Source organism: Marmota marmota, unplaced genomic scaffold, assembly GCF_001458135.2.
Source record: "Marmota marmota marmota unplaced genomic scaffold, marMar, whole genome shotgun sequence".
NCBI lineage: Eukaryota > Metazoa > Chordata > Mammalia > Rodentia > Sciuridae > Marmota > Marmota marmota.
The window spans coordinates 39,816,910-39,838,696 of record NW_026000108.1 but is presented as its reverse complement, the minus strand read 5'-3'; the positions used below and the strand labels follow the sequence as shown (position 1 = coordinate 39,838,696).

Below are 21,787 nucleotides of genomic sequence, written 5' to 3'. Positions count from 1 at the left end.
TGGATTGAAATGATGACGAAATGTAGATGAGGTCAGTGGTATTGGAGAATAAGTAGGGCAGAGCTAATCACCTGTCTAGACCTTGTGCTTCCTCCATGGCGTGAGTTGATCACATTGTACAGTTCAGACTCTTCATTAGACCTAATCTTCCCTCAAACAGGGCATCTTGTTTGTTGCTTCCATTTCTTGCATGGTACAAAACACCAAATGGACCTTCTTGGTTTTGCTGAAAGAAATGGAATGAAGGTTTTCTTTGTCTATTATTCTAAAAATCCCCAATGACTGGTGATTTCAAGGGAGAACCAATTGCTGTTTGCTGAGGGGCTTTTTTCGTCTCCCAGCTGCCTGAAAACAGCTTCCCTTTCAAGGCATTGCTTAAACTGAGCTAAAGAATTGGTGAAGAATAACTGATGCATGAGATCACCTTCATGGTAGAGGTTAGCATTTGAGCTTAGCTTTGAAAATGAACATTTCTATAAGCAGAGAAGCCCATAAATCACTAATAACCACTTTTAAAAGTCCTCTTCCTTCCTTGCTTCCAAACTGAGTTTCTGGCATGACTACACTTCCTTAGTTAAAGGTGTCTTTATCTGCTTACTCACCGAGGGGGGAGGTCAAAGATACATAGTTTGAAGATATTTTATACACTTCTTCCCACCCTATACACTATTGCTAAGAGCCATAGCCAGTAGGAATGACACATGGCATTTTTGGTTGAAAGGTGACGCCAGCAAGCCATTGAGATGATAATGATTATGTTAAGATGTGCATTCAATTGGATATTAGACCCCTGCTGTCCGCCTCAGCATGCTACATTGGAGCTCTGAGGGACTCCCAGAGAGTTCCCATTGGTTGGGGAAGTGCGGTAGGAGGGATTTCCGGAGGAGGGATTGCCGGTTGGTGTGGTGTGTCCCAGAAGAAGGCCGTGTGCATGGTGTTCGCGGGAGTTTTGGAAATAATGTTTGTTCCTGCTTGAGTGGCTCGTGATTTTGTGCCCAGTCAGACTGCAGCACACTATAATCTTATCAAACTACTACATTTGTTCTGATCATATTGGTTTAGTATTTTATTGTTTTTTGTGATCTGTTATTTCTTGGCAAAAATAATAAGCCAGGCATGGTGGTGCCCCTCTGTAGTCACAGCTACTCTGGAGGCTGAGAAGGGAGAATCACTAGAACCCACAAGTTTACAACCTGGGCAACATAGCAAGACCCTCCATCCCAATAAATAAATAAATGATGATGATGATGATAATAATAATAATAATAATCTGATTTTAACGTATCTATCCCTGAGAAGCACTCTCAAGGAATGTTTCATTAAAATGATTAAATGGTGGCTAAATGATGACAAGAGCTGAGAATCAAATTAAAAGGTCTTGCACAGCAACCAGCGTGTGGAAATATAGTACTCAAAAAGGTGTTTTTCATGGATTTGGCATTTGGGCACAACTTTAGATATGTCACTTAAGTGTCAATGTCCTTTAGTTTGCATGTCAGTAAATTGATATAGTAATGTTTTATAACCAGTGCTTAAAAGGATAACAAAGTTAAATGAAGTTGCAAACATCAAAGAAATTGACCAGTTAGAGGCCAGGAGGTGCCATGTTATGGGTTAGGCTTTTCCTCACCACCCCTCCAACATTTTCTTTTTCTTTTTAGTTGTTTTTATTTATTTATTTACTTACTTATTTTTTTTTCTAGGCCTATCCTTGTTTGAACAACCAGAATAATTACACCTGTGCAGAGCTGTCCCTGTCTTCTTTTTGGTACTTCAGTGATGAATTAGTCCCAGTTAGCCATCCTCCTCTGCATCTTAACATCCTTTAGCTTTACACTTTGTATTGCTAGTTGTTTCTAGAAAGTTCTGTTGTCTCCTATTCACACATACACTGTTAATGTAAACTGGGTGTGCCCTTTAAGGATGAGAACAAAATTTTGTTTTAATCTGTGTAGTCACCAGATCTTGTCTCATAATGTCCATCACATGGAAAGTGGTCAGTGAATCCTTAAGCCAAGCACTGATCCTGTATATGGAGGACTTAGAAAGGAAATATGTTTGATTTTTTTTTTTTTTTTTAGGAATTGCTGACTATTTTAAGCAGAGAAGTACAAATCACATTAATAAGGTAACTGTGACAGTCTTAAGCAGATCATGTTAGCAGGAATTTATTCTATTCCACCATAACATCTGAGACAAAGAAATCACTTTTGGGTGGCTTTCTTTTCTGTCTACCCTGCATATCAAGGACATTTTATCCAGTTACATGACTTTTAGTACCACCTACATCATTGGGAGCCAAAGACTCTCAAATTCCTACCTGCAGTTCTCACTTCTTGAGCTCAGGACTCTCAGCATCACTCAGATATTTCATCAGATGAATCTTTTTGATAGTTAATAGGCATTTCAAACTTATGCCCAGAACAGAATTTGTGAATTCCCTTCTCAAGCTTGTCCTATCCTATTGCCATATTCCCCAGATTTCCTTTATGCTTTAGATATGAGATGTCTTGCAAAGCTCACATGTGGGACAATAATGCAAGAAGGTTCAGAGGTAAAATGATTGGGCTATGAAAGCCTTAACCCAATCAGTACATTAATCCCCTGATGGGATTAACTAGGTGTAATTGACAGCAGGTAGGATGTGGCTGGAGACAATGGGGCCCTGGGGGCGTGCTTTTGAGGTATATTCTTTGTGTCTGGTGAGTAGAGTCTCTGCTTCCTGATATGAGGTCTTGACCTGCTTCCCTTTGCCACACTCTTCTGCTCTGATGTTTGGCCTGACCTCGAGCCTGGAGCCCTGAAGAATGAAGCCGGCTGGACCAAGACCTCTAAAATGGTGAGCCTCCAAATAAACTTTTTTTCTCTTTTAATTGTTCTTGTTAGGTCTTTTGGCCACAGATGAAAAAAAAAAAAAGCTGATTAAAACACCATTTTCATATTAGTAATCACTATTCAAATAATTATGTCAACACAAACCCAAAGAATCATTTTTTTCTTTTCCTCTTCTTTTTTTTTTTTTCCCTCATCTGCCTCTCTCATACTGTGCAATATCCTCTTAGGTCTTCTCATAAAATATATACAAAATATATCCCAAATCTGTCTTCTTCTCTCCACCTCTACTACCATACTGAAATTCAAGTAACACAAAACCCTTCAATGGCTTCCTCTGACATGTCAAATGCAAATCCTTGGGACCTACAAGCTCCTTCATGGTCTGGTATGTCCTAAAGTTTCATGAAGCTACACAGGCTATTCATTAAGCAACGTTTAGGGATCTTCCCTATCCCCCCATTCTTCATCATCTTTTGTCAACATTGTAGTGTCGTTCCTTCACATCTCTACTATGGACTGAATGTTTTTGTCCCCCACCCACACAAAAAAATTTCTGTGTTGAAACCTTTTAATCCACCATATGCTGGTGTTTGAAGATGGTCCTTGGGGAGAAAAGAAGCCCTCCTTGATAGGGAGGAATATCATGTCCGTCGTAAGACAGGAGAGCTTGCTCCCTTCCTCTTTGTTGTCTGCAACATGATGGCATGACTGAAAGACAACCATCTGCAAACCAGGAAAAGGTCCCACACCAGAACTGGTCAATCCCAGCACTCTGATCTTGGACTTCCCAGCTTTCAGGACTGTGAGAAATAAATCTCTATTGCTCAAGTCATCCAGTGTATGGTATTTCTGTTTTAGCAGCTTGAACTGAGACAATATCTATGCTTATTCCTTTCCAGTTCTTGCAGATCTGATTCCCAATGATGCATTTAATTCAGTCTTTACCTTTGTTCCATTTAGTGTGCATTCCGAGAAATCTCATATTTTAGTAGAAAGGATCAGGGGCTGTAAAGGGGTGTGGCTAAATGGCAGAGCACACAAAAAAGAAGAAAGAAAACATTTAGCAGAAAGATGACCCTACTTTTCACTTAAACTGATATTCAATTATAAAATTTATTGACAAGGACATCATTTCTCATCTTTTTATACTACATGCCCACCATTATCTTTTGCCTGATTGTACCATGAAGCCTGGAAAGATTATATCTGCACCCCTGTTGCTCCTCATCATGTCTGTAATTTCTTCCTGCACAGGTTCAAGTCCTGTGTATTCTTTTCAGATTCTATCTCCTTTCCCCCTTCTCTGACATTTGGCCACCATGGATCATGCTATTCTGGAAACACTTTTCCCCCATGGCTTCTCACACAGACTGTAATTCTGCCTGCCCAGAGAAATTGCTCCATTTTCTATCATTATCATGTCTCTTCTTCATGCTCCTTTAAAGCTAACTCAAGCATACCATATGACTCCCCAGATACCAGACTTATTTCCTGCAATCCAGAATCATATATCCAATGTCTTACTAGATGTTTCTACCCAGATGTCCCTCAAATATCTTCAAAACAATATGCCTCCATATCTATTAGGATGGCCACTTTAAAAGTAACAGAAAGTATCAAGTGTTGGAAAGAATGTGGAGAAATTGGAACCCTTGTGCATTGTCATAGAGAATATAAAATGTTGCAGGTACTGTGGAAAACAGAACTAATGTTTTTGAAATATTAACAATTATTGTATGATTCAGCATTTTTTCTTCTAGATATATGCACAAAAGAATTGAAGACAGGATATAGAGATTGGTACACACATTCAGAGCGGTATTATTGACAATAACCTATAGGTGGAAGCAACTAATGTCCATTAACAGGTGAATGGATAGATACTATATATACATACCATGAAATATTAATCAATTTTTAAAAGGATATGAATACTGACACATGTTACAACATAGATGAACATAGGACATTATGCTAACTAGAATAAGACAACAAATCATATACTGTATGATTTCACTTATGTGGAATACTAGAGTAGTCAACTAATGGAAACAAAGTAGAGTGGAGGTTGCCAGAAGCTTGGGAAGGAAATGAAGAACTGTCTAAAGTGTATGGGATTTCAGTTTTGCAAAATAAAATGTTCTGGATATTTGTTATACAACAGTGTGAATGTACTTAATGCTCCTGAACTATACACTTTAAAATAGCTAATATGGTAAATGTTATGATATGCATATGTTCTCATAATTTTAAAAAATGTTCCAACTGAATTCAGTATATTATTCCCCAATCTGCTGCTTTTCTGATTTTTCAAATATAGTTCACTGCCATTTACCAGTGATCCACACACTGGGTGCTAACCTAAAATTCTCCTGCTGCATCCTTCTTTCTGCTAGATAACTCACCAAACCTTTTGGCACTATTTTTTTTTTAATATTTATTTTTTAGTTATATGTAGACAGGATATCTTTTTTAATATATTTTTTGGGGGGCTGGAGCTGGGGCTCAGCAGTAGAGTGCTCGCCTAGCATGTGCGAGGTGCTGGGTTTGATCCTCAGCACCACATAAAAATAAATAAAATAGACATTATGTTCAACTACAACTAAATATATATATATAAACTAAATATATATATATATATATATATGTATATATATTTTAGTGATGAACACAACATCCTTATTTATTTATTTTTATGTGATGCTGAGGATTGAACCCAGTGCCTCACGCATGCTGGGCAAGCATTCTCCCTCTGAGCCACAACCCCAGCCCTGGCATTATTTTTTAAACGTCTCTTATACACCACCCTCTGTCATTCTCTTTTATTGTTATCCCTAACAACTCTTAGCTATAGTTTTTGCTGGTAACTAACCTATTTTTCTAAAATGCAAAGGTGAGCTGGGTGCAGTGGCAGGAGGGTGCAGTGGCAGGCTGAGGCAGGAGGATTGTGAATTCAAAGCCAGACTCAGCAAAAACGAGGCACTAAGCAACTAACTCAGTGAGACCCTGTCTCTAAATATAAAATAGTGCTGGGGAAGTGGCTGAGTGGTTGATTGCCCCTGAGTTCAATTCCTGGTACCAAAATAAATAAATAAGTAAATAAGATCCAGAGGTGAACAAGCAATTTCTACCCAAAGACTTCAACAGTTTCCAATTGGCTGCTACTATTTAGAATAGAAAATAAGATGCTTCATGATCTTGTCTGTTCCTTTTCTAGTTACGTGTTCATATTTTTCTTAGACCTTTCTTTATGCAGTGCACTCCAGCTAAAATAACCTATTTGTAGTTCCTAAGAACACATTTTACAGTTTCATACCTCAACAACTTTTTTCATGTTGCACTTTCTGCCTGGGCTACCAGGAATACTCCTCCCTATCTTGTCCACCTGCAAAACACCTGGTTTCTTTGAAAGAAACTAAAAACTCATGTTCTATATGAAACTTCTTCTGACCACTTCCCTTTTTCTTTCACTCAATCAGAATTTATTATTCCTTTCCCTAGTAACTCCTATGTATTTTTTAAAATCACTGCTTCTGTGATATTTTATTGCACTTGGTATGAGTTCTTTTATTTCAGTATAATTCTTTTTGAAGACAAGGATTAGCTTATTTCTCTTCATATCCTGAATACCCAACACAGGGTCTGGAATACTGTACAAGTTCATTAAAAGTTTTCTGAATATTTATTATATGGATTTTTTAATTTTTAAATTTATTTATTCTAATTAATTATATATGACAGCAGAATGCAATTCAATTCATATTACACAAATAGAGTGCAATTTTTCATGTCTCTGGTTGAACACAAAATAGCGTCACACCATTCGTGTTTTCATACATGTACTTATAATAATGATGTCTGGCTCATTCCACAGTCTTTCCTACCCCCATACCCTGTACCCTGCTTCCCCTCCCTCCCCTTTGCCCTATCTAAAGTTATTAATTGAGCATTCAACAAACACTTATAGAACACATACTATCTTCTAATTTGGGGGATTCCTTGGTGTCTAGTGCATAATCTAGTAGAATAGATGTTAAGGAAAATAGGTATTTTGAAACTTACCCAATGATGTTGCAAGTACTTAGCAGACTTAGAAGAGGACAGGGTAGTAGAGGTAGTGAGTTAGGAAAACACTCACATGGAATGTATAATTGGAATGGTTTTTTAGGGTAAGAGTTTATAAGGTGCAAATTCTTTGTGAGTCCTATGATTTATTAATCATTTCATCTTGGAGTTTGGCACAGTGATTTCACTTAAGTGTTTAATAAATATTGGTTGAACAAACTGAGCCTGTGAAACTCTCCAGAGTCAATCGTTGATTTTGTTATGCAGGTACATAATGTTCCAGGCTGGGAGAATCAGTGCAGAGAAATTGAGAAATCATGAAGGATTTGGTAACTTTGAAGGAATGTGGATATATCTTATAGGCAACTGGACCAGGTGAAGCTTTGAAGCAGTAAAATGGAAGGACCATCTTAGTTTATTAGGAAGAAACCTGAATCGAGGGTGGAAGAGATGGAAAACTGGGAAATCATGGGACAATCATTGTGTTAGTCCAGGTGAGTGATATTGCTGAGTGATGTGACAGCAAGGATGGAGAGGTAGAACTAGTTTCTAGGAGTTTTGAAACACGTCAAGATTTAGTGATAATGAGATGCAGGTGAATAGATGGAGAAAGGGAAATAAGGTTTATTAAGAGGCTTGTTTGCAGGCTGGAGTTGTAGCTCAGTGACTCCCAAGGGTGAGGCACTGGGTTCGATCTTAGTACTACATAAAAACAAAGGCATTGAGTCCACATACAACTAAAAAAAAGTAAAAACAAAACAAAACAAACAAAAAAAACCCACCACCACCACCAACAAAAAACAGGCTTGTGTGCACAATAACGCGTGTGATAGCAACCTATCAACTACAAATTATTACATAGCAGTTGCTGTTTTTATATGGGGAAAGTGGCTGTAATTTCAGAGATGTGTTCATATCCGAGAAAGATATTAAACTTCAGATCAGGTTTAATTATTCCTAAGACTTCTCAGGGAGCACGGAAAGGTAACTTGAGCAGACAGATGGGGGACAAAGGTAACGTAGTTCAGCTCTTTCCTAGACAGCCCCTTTTCTTCTCTGGAACTTTCGCGGAAGCCCAGGGCCACGGAGCTCCGCCCATTTCTTCCCAGTCCCGCCCACCCTTCCTCTAGCCTCCTAACTAGCCAATCAGTGCTCAGTTACGTCATCACCGTGCGCGGTCACCAGGCGCGTCACAGACAGGACCACGTGTACTGTGTTGACTGTCAAAGTCTGAGGACACCCAATTTCCGGAAGCTGTGAGTTCTGCCAGAAGTTCCTGCACCCGAGTTTTCCCGAGGCTGCGAATCCCGGCCATGAGTGCCCCGGGCGTGGTGTCCTTCACCCAGCAAGGCTGGGAGCAGGTGCTGGCCAAAGTGAAACGGGCTGTGGTCTACCTGGATGCCGCCTGCGCCGAGAGCCTGCACTGGGGCTGCGGATCCACGCGACTCCTAGAGGCTGTGGGTGGTCCCGAGTTTCACCTGAGGGAGTTCCAGTCTGATGCAGTTGGTGGAGGAGTCAAGCAGCCCAAGGCAGTGTTTGTGTTGAGCTGCCTGCTGAAAGGTCGGACTGTGGAGACCATAAGGGACATAATATGCCGCAGTCACTTCCAGTATTGTGTGGTGGTCACAGCAGTGAGCCACGCTGTCCACCTCACGGCTAACCATGTCCCAGCGGCTGCAGCTGCCGAGCTGGAGGGGCAGCATCCGGTGTTCGAGCAGCTGGAGGAGAAGCTGTGTGAATGGATGGGAAACATGAACTACACAGCCGAGGTGCTGCACGTCCCATTGTTGCTCGCCCCTGCTGCTCCGCACCTTGCCTTAACTCCGGCCTTTGCTTCCCTTTTCCCACTGCTACCCCAGGATGTACATCTCCTTAATAGTGCCAGACCGGACAAGAGGAGGCTGGGAAGCCTGGGTGAGGTGGATGCCTCTACCCTGACTCCAAAGCTGCTGCTGCAGATCAGGTGCCTGGTGTCGGGTCTCAGTTCTTTGTGTGAGCATTTAGGGGTACGTGAAGAGTGTTTTGCTGTGGGTTCCCTCAGTCGGATCATCGCTGCAGATCTGGCCAATTATGCTCCTGCCAAGAACAGAAGGAAGAATGCTACAGGCAGGGCATCTGTGGTCTTTGTGGATAGAACTCTGGATCTCACAGGTAAGTGGCATTGCTATGGAGTTATTCACATTCACTCTCTACAGTGCAGGCACTTTCATTGATTCAGCATGTTTTATTGGCCTCTCACTATATGTGAGATTGAGGAGACAAAGATGATCTAAATGGACACAGTCCTTGATTTCTCAGAGTTTAGAGTTTAGTTTAGAAGGGAGATCAAGAAAAGAAAGTTAACAATTATAATACAATTTGTTGAGTGTGCGCAATGGGTAAACATAGCTTCTATATTCATTGCCATATTAAAACAACTGCCTCTACATGAGACTGGAGAATGGAATTATGCTCACACGGAGAACTGTCCACCTGGAAGCTTTCTAAAATTTGAAGATGCCATCATTTACAAAAATCTTTCATAAGAGGATTCTGATCTATTGGAGAGGTGTTAGATGACACAGGGGAAGGAAAACTATAAAGCAAAACATGAAATTATAATGGACAGTTGAAGTTTAGTTTCCTGTAAATGTTAAAAGATGAGACTACCCATAAATATTCCTAGTAAATTAGTTGCAACAGAAGTATATAAATGTTTTCAGATATTTATTAATTTGTTCTTAGGTTTTTTGTTTGTTTTTGGTACTGGGGATTGAACACAGGAGCGCTTAGCCATTGAGCCACATTCCTAGCCCTTTTAATTTTTTCTTATTTTGAGACAGGGTCTCACTAAGTTTCTGAGGCTGGCTTTGAAATTGTGATCCTCTTGCCTCAGACTTCTGAGTAGCTGGAATTACAGGTGTATACCACCACTCCTGGATCTTTCTTTAGTTTACATTTTGTTAACAATTGGGTATGTAGTCTCAATCATAATAATGTATTAAATATTTATACACATAAGGGACAATGTAACCTTGAAATTGGCTAAAGAAAAGCTCTTTGTGATACTTGACGTGTGTATTTATTTTCAAAGGTTACATTTATTTTTCTGTAACTAGGTAGATACAATGCTACTAGTAGTAAATGCTAGTCATACAAGTTTAGGAAGAATACTCAGGAAACTAACATTGGTAAGCATTCCCTTTAGTAGGTAATTAAAAAGGTTGAAAGAAGTTATATAAACAATAGTAAAGTATTTGAGTTTTTTACCTTAATAAGATGAATTTTTAGATCATAAAATGTGAAGCAATGGTAGTACTGAGGGGGAAATTTAACTATGCGACTGGGAAAACCAGGTGTCCAATGTGAAACTGTAATTTAAATATAAGTAATAATTGTAACATAATTGGATGCTTAGAGGATTAAAACTATAATACTTGATGAGTATATGCTTGTTAAGATATTTAATGAATTGTATATATGTTTATGCATCTCTTCCTGTATGCCAAAAATGTGACTTATTATTTCATAGTTAATCAGGAAGTTTGTATATTTTTTTCATTTCCCTCTAAGACTTCAGTGCTCTGGCTGCTCGGCATCATAGCAATAATTTTTTATGTCTTCAATATCTAATCTTTGTACATGCTTTTTTTTTCACATATAGAATAAATGAAGTAAGCATAGCTTCTTCCCTATAAAAGTGGTAGCATAAAGCAGTCAAGAAAGACTTAGAAAATAAGGACCCATGGAAAAACAAAATTGGCACGCAATAGCAATCATTTCATACTTTCTCCAAGGGAAGTTTCTAGATCTCTTCCCCATCCCCAACTCACCCTCAGCTTTCTTGCTTGTAAAATCACTGAGAAAACAGAAGCCATTAGAAAACTTCCTTATTTTCTATCACCAAATAACACCTTTTCTTTTTTATTTATTTGTTTTTTGGTTTTTTTTGTAACTGGGAGTTGAACCTAGGACTTTGTGAATGCAAGCAAATACTTTGCCGCTGAGCTACATCCCAGGCCTCTACCAACTTTTCTATATCTCTACACATGTATTTTTCTTTTCTTCCTTCATATTAAAAAGGCAAGTAGCCAAGTTCAGGGTGCACACCTGTAATCCCAGCTACTGGGGAAGCTAAGGCAGGAGGATGGCAAGTTTGAAACAAGCCTCAGTAGTTTAGTGAGAACTGTCTCAAAATATAAAACAAAAAAGTTTGGGGGGTATAGCTCAGTGGTAGAGCACCCCTGGGTTTAATCCCCCTGTACCATTAGAGAGAAAAAAAGGAATATACTGTCTCTGCTACAAACATCGACTTTTTCACCTATGCAGACCCTCTCTATTTTTACTTCTCATAAATTTACCTTTGTCAAATACCCCTTATCTAGATTAAGTTTTTCCTCTTCTCTGAATTTTCACCATTACATCCAAGCAGGAGAGAACATCTCCTCTCTTGACCCTTGATTGCTTCTCCAACTTCAGTCCATTTGGGGATTTTTTTGCTTAATTTTATAACAGACTTGAAAGAGTTTATATATTTGCTGTCTCCACAATCATTTGGTTCAATTTTCCCTCAACTCCCCTTAAATTAGGTTTTTATTTTCCAATACTTTCCAGACACTATCTTTGTCAGGGCCCCCAATGATTTCTACATCACCAAATTTAGTGTTCAAATATCAGCCCTCCTTTTTTGAACCTCAAAGAAGTATTAAAACAGTAAAACAAATAGCTTAAAATGTATAAAAATTCAAAAAATATACAGATAAGTAGTCCATGGAGCCAGTTTCTTATGTAATCTCATCAAAGCACAAATCTGACATTCCATTTGTTTGCTTGTAGTCCTTACATAGCCTCCTTTCACACCTACCTTTATTTTTTTTTTAATTTTAGTTTTTAATTGTAGTTGGACAATTTAGTTTTTAGTTGTAGTTGTAAAGGACAAAATACCTTTATTTATGTATTTATTTTTATGTGGTGCTGAGGGTCGAATCCAGGACCTCACAAGTATTAGGCAAGCACTCTACCACTGAGCCACAACCCCAGCCCCATCTCACTCCTACTTTTAAATTTAATGTCTTTACCATTGTTTTCAGGACCATGCATGTCATGCATTTTCTCTAATCTCCCCTCACACCTACACTCTGGGTATACACTGTCCACCTTGTCACCCCTCAGACATGCCAAGCATGTCCCATTCTCAGAGCTTTTTTTTTTTTTTTTTTAAATTTGTTGTTGTTGTAGATGGACAGAATGCCTTTATTTTTTTTTGTTTATTTTTATGTGGTGCTGAGGATGGAACCCAGTGCCTCATGCATAGGCAAGCGCTCTGCCACTGAGCTGCAGCCCCATCCCCCGGGTTCAGGGCTTTTGAAGTTCCTCTGTATCTCTGCCTAGAATGTTCTTTCAGGCATCCACTTTATTTTGTACCTCACTTTCTTTGAGTCTCTGATCAAGTGCCTCTTCCTAATTCCTCAGAGACCATCTCTGACCATTTGTTTTGTCCTCTCTAATCCTTTCGCCCTGCTTTGTTTGTCATAGCTTTTCCAACTGCCTGGCACTGCCAAGTGATGATTGCCTGTCTCCTCCCACCTGAAGGCGAGCTTGTGCAGGAGGGGCTCTATTTAATTTATAGTTATTTGCCAGCACTCAGAAGAGAACTTTGAAAACAGTAGAAATTCATCAAATATTTGTTGAATGAAAGTGGATTAATAGTTGCTGCCAACTAAACTTTCATACATGTTAGCACACATTCTATTTGCTTTTGAGATTTTTTAGTCACTCCCAAAGATACAGTAGGTATGCACTAAGGTGCACAGATTCTTAATATTCTTTCATTTTGTAGTTTGGGCACACAGTAAAACTGGAGAAAGTAAATTGTGATATTAATTAATCATATCATGTGAGTATTTTATGGCTAAAATCACTTTCACATTACCTTGTTTGATGTTCTCACAAGTTAGGTTAGTTAACAACAAAGAAATTAAGGCTCAAGATTTATTTCTTACTGGAAAAAGTATGAACATTAAGTAGCTATACAGGTGTGAAAATACTGCATCAGTATTTCTTTTCTTTTTTTTTTTTAAAGAGAGAGAATTTTCTTTAATATTTATTTTTCAGTTTTCGGCGGACACAACATCTTTGTTTGTATGTGGTGCTGAGGATCGAACCCAGGCCGCACGCATGCCAGGCGAGCGCACTACCGCTTGAGCCATATCCCCAGCCCTGCTTCAGTGTTTCTATAAACGTCTAAGTTCTGTTACTTGTGTTTTTAGAATTGTCAAGGGAGAGTTGTAAATGTTGTTATTGTGAAGTCCTCACTTTCTGTACATTGGTTACGGATCCTTCTGTTAGTTGTCTGACTTCCAGAGTGTCTTTTAAATTAGGGAATTTACCTAGTTAGGCAGGTTGGTATGAGGGGAGATGTTAGGTTCATGAAATCATGTGAAACTATTCACTATTGAAAGGGCATTGCTCCAAGGGACAAAATTGGAGGGTTTTTTTTTTTTTTTTTTGTGTGTGTGTGTGTGTGTGTGTAGATTCAAGGCAGCAATTGAAAAGAGAAAGAAAAAGCAAGTTCTTGCTAAGTTGCTTAGGACCTCTCTAAGTTGCTGAAGTTGGCTTTGAACTTTTGATCTTCCTGCCTCAGCTTCCTTAGCCACTGGAATTACAGTGTACATCACTGAGTCTGGCTGAAATTTCAATTTATACCACTTGATAGCAATTTCATATAGATACCAAAAGGAAATGAACATTAAGTCTCAGTGGTGAGCAAGACAGACAAGGTCCTTGCCTTCCTGAAGCAGTTGATAAATTCTCAGGACTTAAAACATATGGAATGTTTGTTAAAATTTCTGAGAAGTAAGTGACCACATATTTGTCTATCCCTTTGATTCTGCATTGCTTTGACCATTTTCAGGCTACCCAGGAGCTTGGATACCCAGGCTTCAGGCATATTTGCACAGAAGATTTACACTCTATTCTGTGGCCTGCTCTGGCTTCTGGTTTGTCTCCAGACACAATTAAAAGGAAGAATTGGTTCATGCATCACTAGAATATTAGGGTCTGGCTCTTGAGATTATCTAGAATGCTAGGTTAATAGTCTTCAAATTCAAAATCAAAAGTTAGGCAGTGATGGTAATTTTGGGATTTAAATTTTTTCTTCTGAAGTCTAGCTTGATTTGAACTTTTAAATCAAAGTTATTTGATTAAAGATTAACTTTTTTTTTTTTTGGTATCAGGGATTGAACTCAGGGCCACTTGACCACTAAGCCACTGTGTTTCTAGCCCTGTTTTGCATTTTATTGAGACAGGGTCTCACTGAGTTGCTTAGTGCCTCACTGTTGCTGAGGCTGGCTTTGAACTTGCTATCCTTCTGTCTCAGCCTCCGGAGCCACTAGGATTACAGGCATGCGCCACTGCACCTGGCAAAAATTAAGTTTTGATTCACTAAGTGGCTCTTGGTTCTGGGGTATCATTGCTTTAAAGTATAGTTGTATATTTATTCATTGAAGTACTGAAATTTGGTACTATTGATACTTGCAAATATTTAATAGTATACTGTTTTTTTCCACACTCTGCATATGTAATCATCTACTATTTTCACTATATTTCTTTGAGGTAAGTGTTATAGCCATCTCCATTTTACAAATGAGGAAACTGAAGAGGAGTTAAGTAACATGCATAAGATCACACAGCTAGGTACAGGCAGAATTTGAACCTTGACAGTTTGCTCCAGAGCCTGTGCCCATGAGCTCTCTCATCTGTGTGGCTGTGGGGAGTTTCAGAATCCTTGTCCTGAATAGTAGAGAGAGTACAGATTTGGTGTCCAGAAGTTAGCAGCTTCAGATACTAAGCATAATTGTTGACTAAGTGCTGCTCATTAAAGCATCTATTTAAAAAGTAACTTTTTAAATAGAATTCCCCTCCCCTATCTACTTTTCCACAAATGTGAATTAACCAACTAATATCTTCATTTTAGAGTTTAGATGGTACTGTTTAAGCATAGGTCTGAGGCACAGTTGGAGGGCCACATAAAGCACTAACTAGTTTGCTGACGATAAATCCATATCAGTGTAACCTCATTTCCTATCTTAGTGACTTAACTTGCTGTATGGTCTTCACTGAGCCTTTGAAGAGTTTTCTCGTTTGTAATAAAGGAAAAATGTCAATCTTTTGGAAGGACATGAAATCATTCATATATTCAACATGTGTTGAACATCATTGCTTGAGGAATGGAGGAATAGTGCTAAAACTATCAAAGTTCTTATATTTATGAAGGTTAGATTTTATTAGAGGAAGAATATGGTAAAGAAATGACTACATAATATTAGGTAGTAATAAAGGCTATGAAGAAAAATGAAGCTAGGTGTAAGTTTAAATGTATCTACTCATTGATACATCTTTCAAGAAATGGAGCTTAAATTGCCTTCTCCTGAGTGTGTGCTGGTATAGTGACCCACTTGCCCTCTCACATTAGCATTAGTAGAGATGCCAATGTACGTATTCTGAGTCCAGATCATAAAAGGCATGTTCCCTCCTCCTTGCTTTGTTTTCTTGTATCACTTCTTCTGGGAGAAAGTAGCAGCCATGTCGTGAGGGCACTCAAGCAGCTCTGTGGAGAGGCCCATGCAGGGTTCTTTCCACCCGCTAGTTAGGAACTGAGGTTTCCTAGCAATAGTTACTTGAGTGAGTCATCTGGAAGTGGATCCTCTATCCCCAGTCAAGCGTTCAGATGACTACAGCCCCAGCTGACATATTGATAGCAATTTTATGACAGACTCTGAGTCAGAACCCAGTTAAGCTACTCTGAATTCCTGGGTACACAGAAACTGTGAAATAAGTAAATTTTGTTTTAAGCTGCTAAGTTTTGGGGTAATATGTTATATAGCAAAATATATTATATATCATATAACTAATACACTGGGTAAGACATCAGAGATTGTTATGATGGAGTTTTCATTTTATATAACATTGCTAAGGAAGACCTCCTTGAAGATGTGGCATTTGAACAGGGACTGAAATAAGAGAGTAAGCAGGTCGGGAAGCTATCTATGGATAGAACATATAAGACCCAGGGAATGGCAACTGTAAAGGGTCTGAAGTGGGCACATGCTTGACATGTTTGAGGAGCAGTGGGAGGTCAGTGTAGCTGAAGTATTGTGATACAGGGGAACAGTGATAACAGGCGAGGTTGAGAGATAGGTAAAGGGACTGCATTATAGGGCAAAATGAGGATTTAGAATACAAGCCAGAGTACATTGGGAAAACACTTGGAGGTTTTAGAGCTGTGATGTGGCATGATCAGATTTATGTTATACAGGATCATGTATGTAAGGAATGTGGGGATTCAGGTAGATCCTTGATATATGGTAGCAGATCTCACCACAAAGGACTAAGGGGAACAATCCCCCCAAAATTCTGTTTGTGATATGTAGAAATGGCTGCTGTTGCCTTTTTATCTGTTGAGCTCCACTATAGTGTGATTGAGCTGTTATGAAGACTCACTAGTTCTTGCTTTATCCTTTGTAAGTAAAGGCAAGTGAAGATGCTACATACCTTATAATGACACTAATATTTGTAATTACATTATGATTCACAGGAGTGGTATTTTTCTGAGACTGTTAACTAAAAAGTTGAGCCTGAAGCAGTAGCTTATTAATGTACAATCTCAAATCCTGAAGTTCAAAGATAACCTAGGTGTCAGTTGGACCAATTCTGAGTTTTTAGATTGGTAAAAGAGAACCCCCCCCCCAAAAAAAAAAAAAAAAAACTAGTAGAGGAAGGAACCACTTGAGCACATGTCTCTGTTTTTTTGAATTTACACCTCCTTGAAAAAGATGGCATTAGGGTCTGGGGACATAGCTCAGTTGGTAGAATGCTTGCTTCACATGCAGAAGGCCCTGGGTTTAATCCCCAGCACTGCAAAAAAAAGAAAAGATGGCATTGAGAATTGAACCATTCTTTGCTCAGATTAGGGACCACATTTCTATTGACCATATTCAAAGTTGGAAAAGGAAGAAATAACTGGGTTCTGGTGACTTCCACTCCAGAGTAGCTCAAACAATATTTTAAATTTTTTCTAATAAAGGAAAAATTAAGCTCCCTGAAGATGTAAGTGTTATAAAACTCTTGGCTTTTTATTCATTTCATAAAAGGAGATTCTGAAAACATTGATAGGCCCAAATACTTAGTCTACATTTAAGTGAAAATGGCACTAATTGAATTTTAAAGATGAATGTTGAGCCCTCTAAAGCTGGACATCTGAGAAACCATATTCATAAAAAAGCAGTGGAGTTATCATAGTCAGTTCAGATCAGCATTTTGTTTTTCCTCTGATGTGATTATTTTGAACAGTTTTAATAGAACATAAATTTTTAAATTGTGCTCTTTGTAGCAAATATTGGAGAGAGTTGAAGTTTTGGTAGAACCATAATCTTAGATCTAAATATAACCCTGGTTAAGATTTAAGATTTTGGGATATTTGTGTGTGTGTGTGTGTGTGTGTGTGTGTACACAGTACATTTTTTATTCTTATTACAACAGGGATATATATTCACCATAGGAAGTTTAGAAATTCTGCATAAATACAGTGGAATTAAAATCTTAATTTGAGAACTGCTTCAATAAATATATTGCAAGTTGAGAAAGCTTTTTCTCAGCTGGGCATGATGGCACACACCTTAACAAGTCTAGTGACTCTGGAGGTTGAGGCAGGAGTATCGCAAGTTCAAAGTCAGCCTCAGCAACTTAACGAGGTCCTAAGCAACTTATTAATACCCTATCTCAAAATGAAAAATAAAGAGGGCTGGGGATATGTCTCAATGATTAAGCGCCCCTGTGTTCAATCCCTGATACAAACAAACAAATAAAAACAAACAAACAAGCCAAAACAAAAAACAAACCTTTTTCTCTACTTGTGATCATTTAGGATGTGATGTTTTGGTTTTGTAAAGTTAATAGCCATTAAACCTTAAGAAAAATACAAGCATTTTTATATCTGGGCTTCTCATATTCAGAAAATTTTGAGAATGTCAACAGTTTCAGTTTGTAGAGGGTTTAATGAACTGAGAATTGCTGATGATCCCCAAGTTTGGATAGGAAGGAGGACTGAGTGATACCAGATTGTGCGGCTAAATAAGCTGGAAAGCAAGAGCACATACAGAACATTTATTTATACTGTATTTTTATGAATGACAGAGGAAAAATTAAGTATAGCTTGGGAGAAGAGATCAGAATTTGGGCATCAGTATCAAAGAAAAGTTATGATGATAATTGGAGATTTATTAAAGTTTTTTAGTAATTGAAGATGAAACTAGTGGAGACAAAAAGATGTTTATGATGTTATGAACAAGTCTTGTATCTCCAATTTGGTCTTAAAGACATAATTCACTTAGACACTTTGACCTCTCATAAATAAGATAACCATATTCCTTCTGCCCTGAATAAGTAAATATTCTGCGGGTAGTACAAGCAACTATTCTTTAACATAAAGAGTTACCTTAGAAACACTCACACTGGCTCTATCTTAAATCACTTTTGTGAGGCCAATTTTTTTTTTTTTAATGAAGAACATGGATTTTGGAATTATCTGACTCCTGGGTTTGAATTCTTTCTTTTTAATTAACAAGTTAATTATTTACTTAATCTTGAGAAAGTGATTTAATTTTCTATTATGTAACTGAACATGACAATACCTACATATTAGAGATGTTGTAAGAATTAAGTTGATAGTAAATGTACTGTATGGAACTTAGCATCTGGTATATCATAAGCCCTCAATAACTATTAGCTGTTTTCATGAAGATGAGGATGGTGATGATACCTTGGGTTCCTGGTTTGGGCTTTCCTATCTAAGTTCTTCTGTCCCATTAATATGACCTGACAGAAAATAACATTAGGAAGCAAAATATTGGTTGATTTGAAGCGGATGGCAGATACCACCCATTGATAGAATAATGTCTTTCAAATGATGATGGCTTTTGGAAAGAAGATTTGTTTAGTGTTGAGTTTTAATTTGAGTTCATTCACTCATTCATAATAGAACTAACACATGAAAAGTTCTTTGAGTACCTAGTACGCAAAAAACATTCAACAAATGTTGTGTCATTGCTAGCTGTTACCATTTGTTTATTTATTCTTTCCTTTATCCAGCAAATATTTAGTAAGAGACAACTAGCTGCCAATTTCCATGCTAGACATGGTGGGCTGTAGGTGAACTATATAAACAGGGCCTTTGCCATTATGAAGATGAGGTTATAGTGGAGGTTCCTAAGTCCTGGATTTTAGTGTCTTTGTCAATAAAAATCAAATACTGCTTTAAATTTTCAGGTTAATATCATCCTATGATACTTAGTTAACTGATTGACTATATGCTGAAAATTTGTTCAGTAAATACTTATGAACACCTGCTATATGTAGCACTGTGCTGGTGCTAGGGATATAGCAGTAACCAGAGAAGATAAGATGCCTGTCCTCATAGAGCATTAAGTCAATCCATGAGGCACACATCGATGAGGTGATTAATATGATCAGTATTACAAAGGCCAAAATACTAGGTTTATGTACTTGCTTTGTGTAGCAGAAACTAAAAATGACTGTTATTTTTTATAGAAGTGATATTATAAAGGATTTATCCAGTTAACCTTTTCCTCCCGGTTTGTGAGTTTACATTTTCTTTCTGCTGAAATAGGAGCTGTTGGACATCATGGAGATAACTTAGTAGAGAAAATCATTTCGGTGCTTCCACAACTTCCAGGCCACACGAATGATGTGATGGTTAATATGGTAGAGCTCACTGCACTCCAGCAAGAAGAGGAGAATCAGAATGTGGTTGCACCAGGCTGTCTTGCACAATCCAAGTAAGTTGTGTAGTTTTGTTCTCTTGTTCTCTCTTTTCCCTTTCTTCTTATTCTTCACTGAGTATCCACGTTCAAAGAAACACTGATGAGTTGGTATAGTTGAAAAATTCATAATGGATAACCTTAGAAAGAATCATTTTTAAATTAAAAATAATTACATCCATTAAACATAACAATAAGCCACAGAGTATGGCATTTTACAGAAGTGTTACTTGGAGATGATATAAGCTTGTTTCTATTGTCAATTGAATCAGTTGATGTATCTCAATTTTACAGATAGTTTCATATGGAATTGTGACTAGGCCTCCTCATTTTTTTTCCCATTTGACTAAAAAGTGACACATATAGCTATGAATCAATGCCATCTTTTAATAAGTAAATGATATGCTCTTGGGCATCAATGGGAGAAGTTTTTGTTTGTAAGTATATTATTTTTACATGCTTAAAGCAACGAAAGATGGACTAGTATGTAGTTCAGTTAGTAGAATGATTGCCTCGCATACATAAGGCCCTGGGTTCAATCCCTAGAACCACACACACACATACACATATAACAAAAAAAAAAAAAATAAAGAAAGAAAAAACATGGAATACTTGAAACCATACAATATTTCAGAATTATTTAAAACAATTATTATTGTTTTAAAAATTGTACAAAAAGAGAAAAAGATGTCTAAAACTGTTTCTCTTATTTCTGTTTTTAAATAAGAATCTTTTGGCATTATAGTTTTAAATTTTAACAGTAATATATACATTTGGAATTTCCTACCATATACATAATTTATTTGAAACTCTTAAAATTTTAACTTTTTTGTGGATAGTTAATAACATTTAACAGATGCCCAGAGCGTGCATATTGATCAGCATGGGAAGAAAATGAAAAATTCTAGACCTTGTCTTGTGTGTGTGTGTGTGGGTGGGGGGAGGTACTGGGGACTGAACCCAGGGCTTTGTCTGTGCCATGCTTGTGCACTATCATTGAGCTACACCCCTAGCTTTTAAAAAAAATTATTTTGAGGTAGAATCTCAGTAAATGGTTCAGGCTTCCTCAAACTTGTAATCCTCCTGCTTCAGCCTTCAAAGTAGCTAGAATTACAAATGTGTACCACTGCACCCTGGGTGACTGTCTTCTTTTTAATGCTTGAACATATAATAAAATCATAGACCAAGGGTCTGCAGCTATATAAACCTAGAAATAACTGTGGTTGTATATACTTATCACTATTAGAGGGCTTTTCAGAAGTTAATTATTAAGGATTTAACTGTGAGTCTTATTTTAGGCTAAGTAATATGAAGGACATAAAAGTATATAAAATATCATTCTAGCCTTTAAGGAACCCTTTTTCTTGTTTGTAACAATGATTTATCCCAGCTATAATAAGAACAAGAAAACTCAAAATGATATGAAATCAAGACTAATGTGTCTGTGCTTCAAATTATAATTCCTATAAGTGAAGTATCAGGATAATGTTGTCTTTGTAGGGACAGTCTGGGCCTTATGGAAGGGGTGATGCTTGAATTGATTACGTCTTGAGAGATATAGAAAAAAGGAGGGGACTAGCATGAACACAGGTATAGAAACATAGGGTCTGTAGTGACGGGGTGTAGAGAAGAGAGACAACCTTAGTGGACCACTGCTGCCATCAACTCTGTGAACATTTTTCAGGACATATTACATGCCAGGCATAGATACTCCCAGGCATTTACATTTGGGGAGTCATTTTCAGTTTCACAGAAACCCAAATTGGTGGGTATTATCATTCCATTACAATTTTATAGGTAGGGAAACTTAGGCAAAGAAACATTAAGTAACATATTAAGTGTATAGAGGTAGAGCTGGAAATGAGCCCACCACTTCCAACTGTAGAACAAGAGCAAGCAAGCTCCCCAGAGAAGTTTGCAAAAGAGTGGTGTTGAATCCATCAATTTTAGTGAGCAGGAAAATACACAAATTCTTAGAAGTATAATACGACAAATGTTAGAATAAAGGTGGCTTCGAGATCTATAACTTATGTTTTCATATGGCCAATTTATTTAATTTTGATTTTCAAGCA

General features: G+C 37.7%; 1 protein-coding gene across 2 annotated transcripts in view; it reads left to right on the top strand.

The window, feature by feature from the left end:
* The first annotated feature begins 8,042 nt into the window (after positions 1–8,042).
* The window catches only part of Scfd2 (sec1 family domain containing 2), a 386,233-nt gene continuing 372,488 nt past the window's right edge, over positions 8,043–21,787 (top strand). Inside the window, exons 1-2 of one of the 2 annotated variants that reach the window (XM_015482103.2) lie at positions 8,043–9,051; positions 19,565–19,733. In XM_015482103.2, the coding sequence (XP_015337589.2) occupies positions 8,214–9,051; positions 19,565–19,733 (1,007 nt within the window). In that variant the 5' untranslated portion in view covers positions 8,043–8,213. The remainder of the gene's footprint in view (positions 9,052–19,564; positions 19,734–21,787) is intronic. The other variant, XM_048784468.1, reaches the window with a different exon arrangement.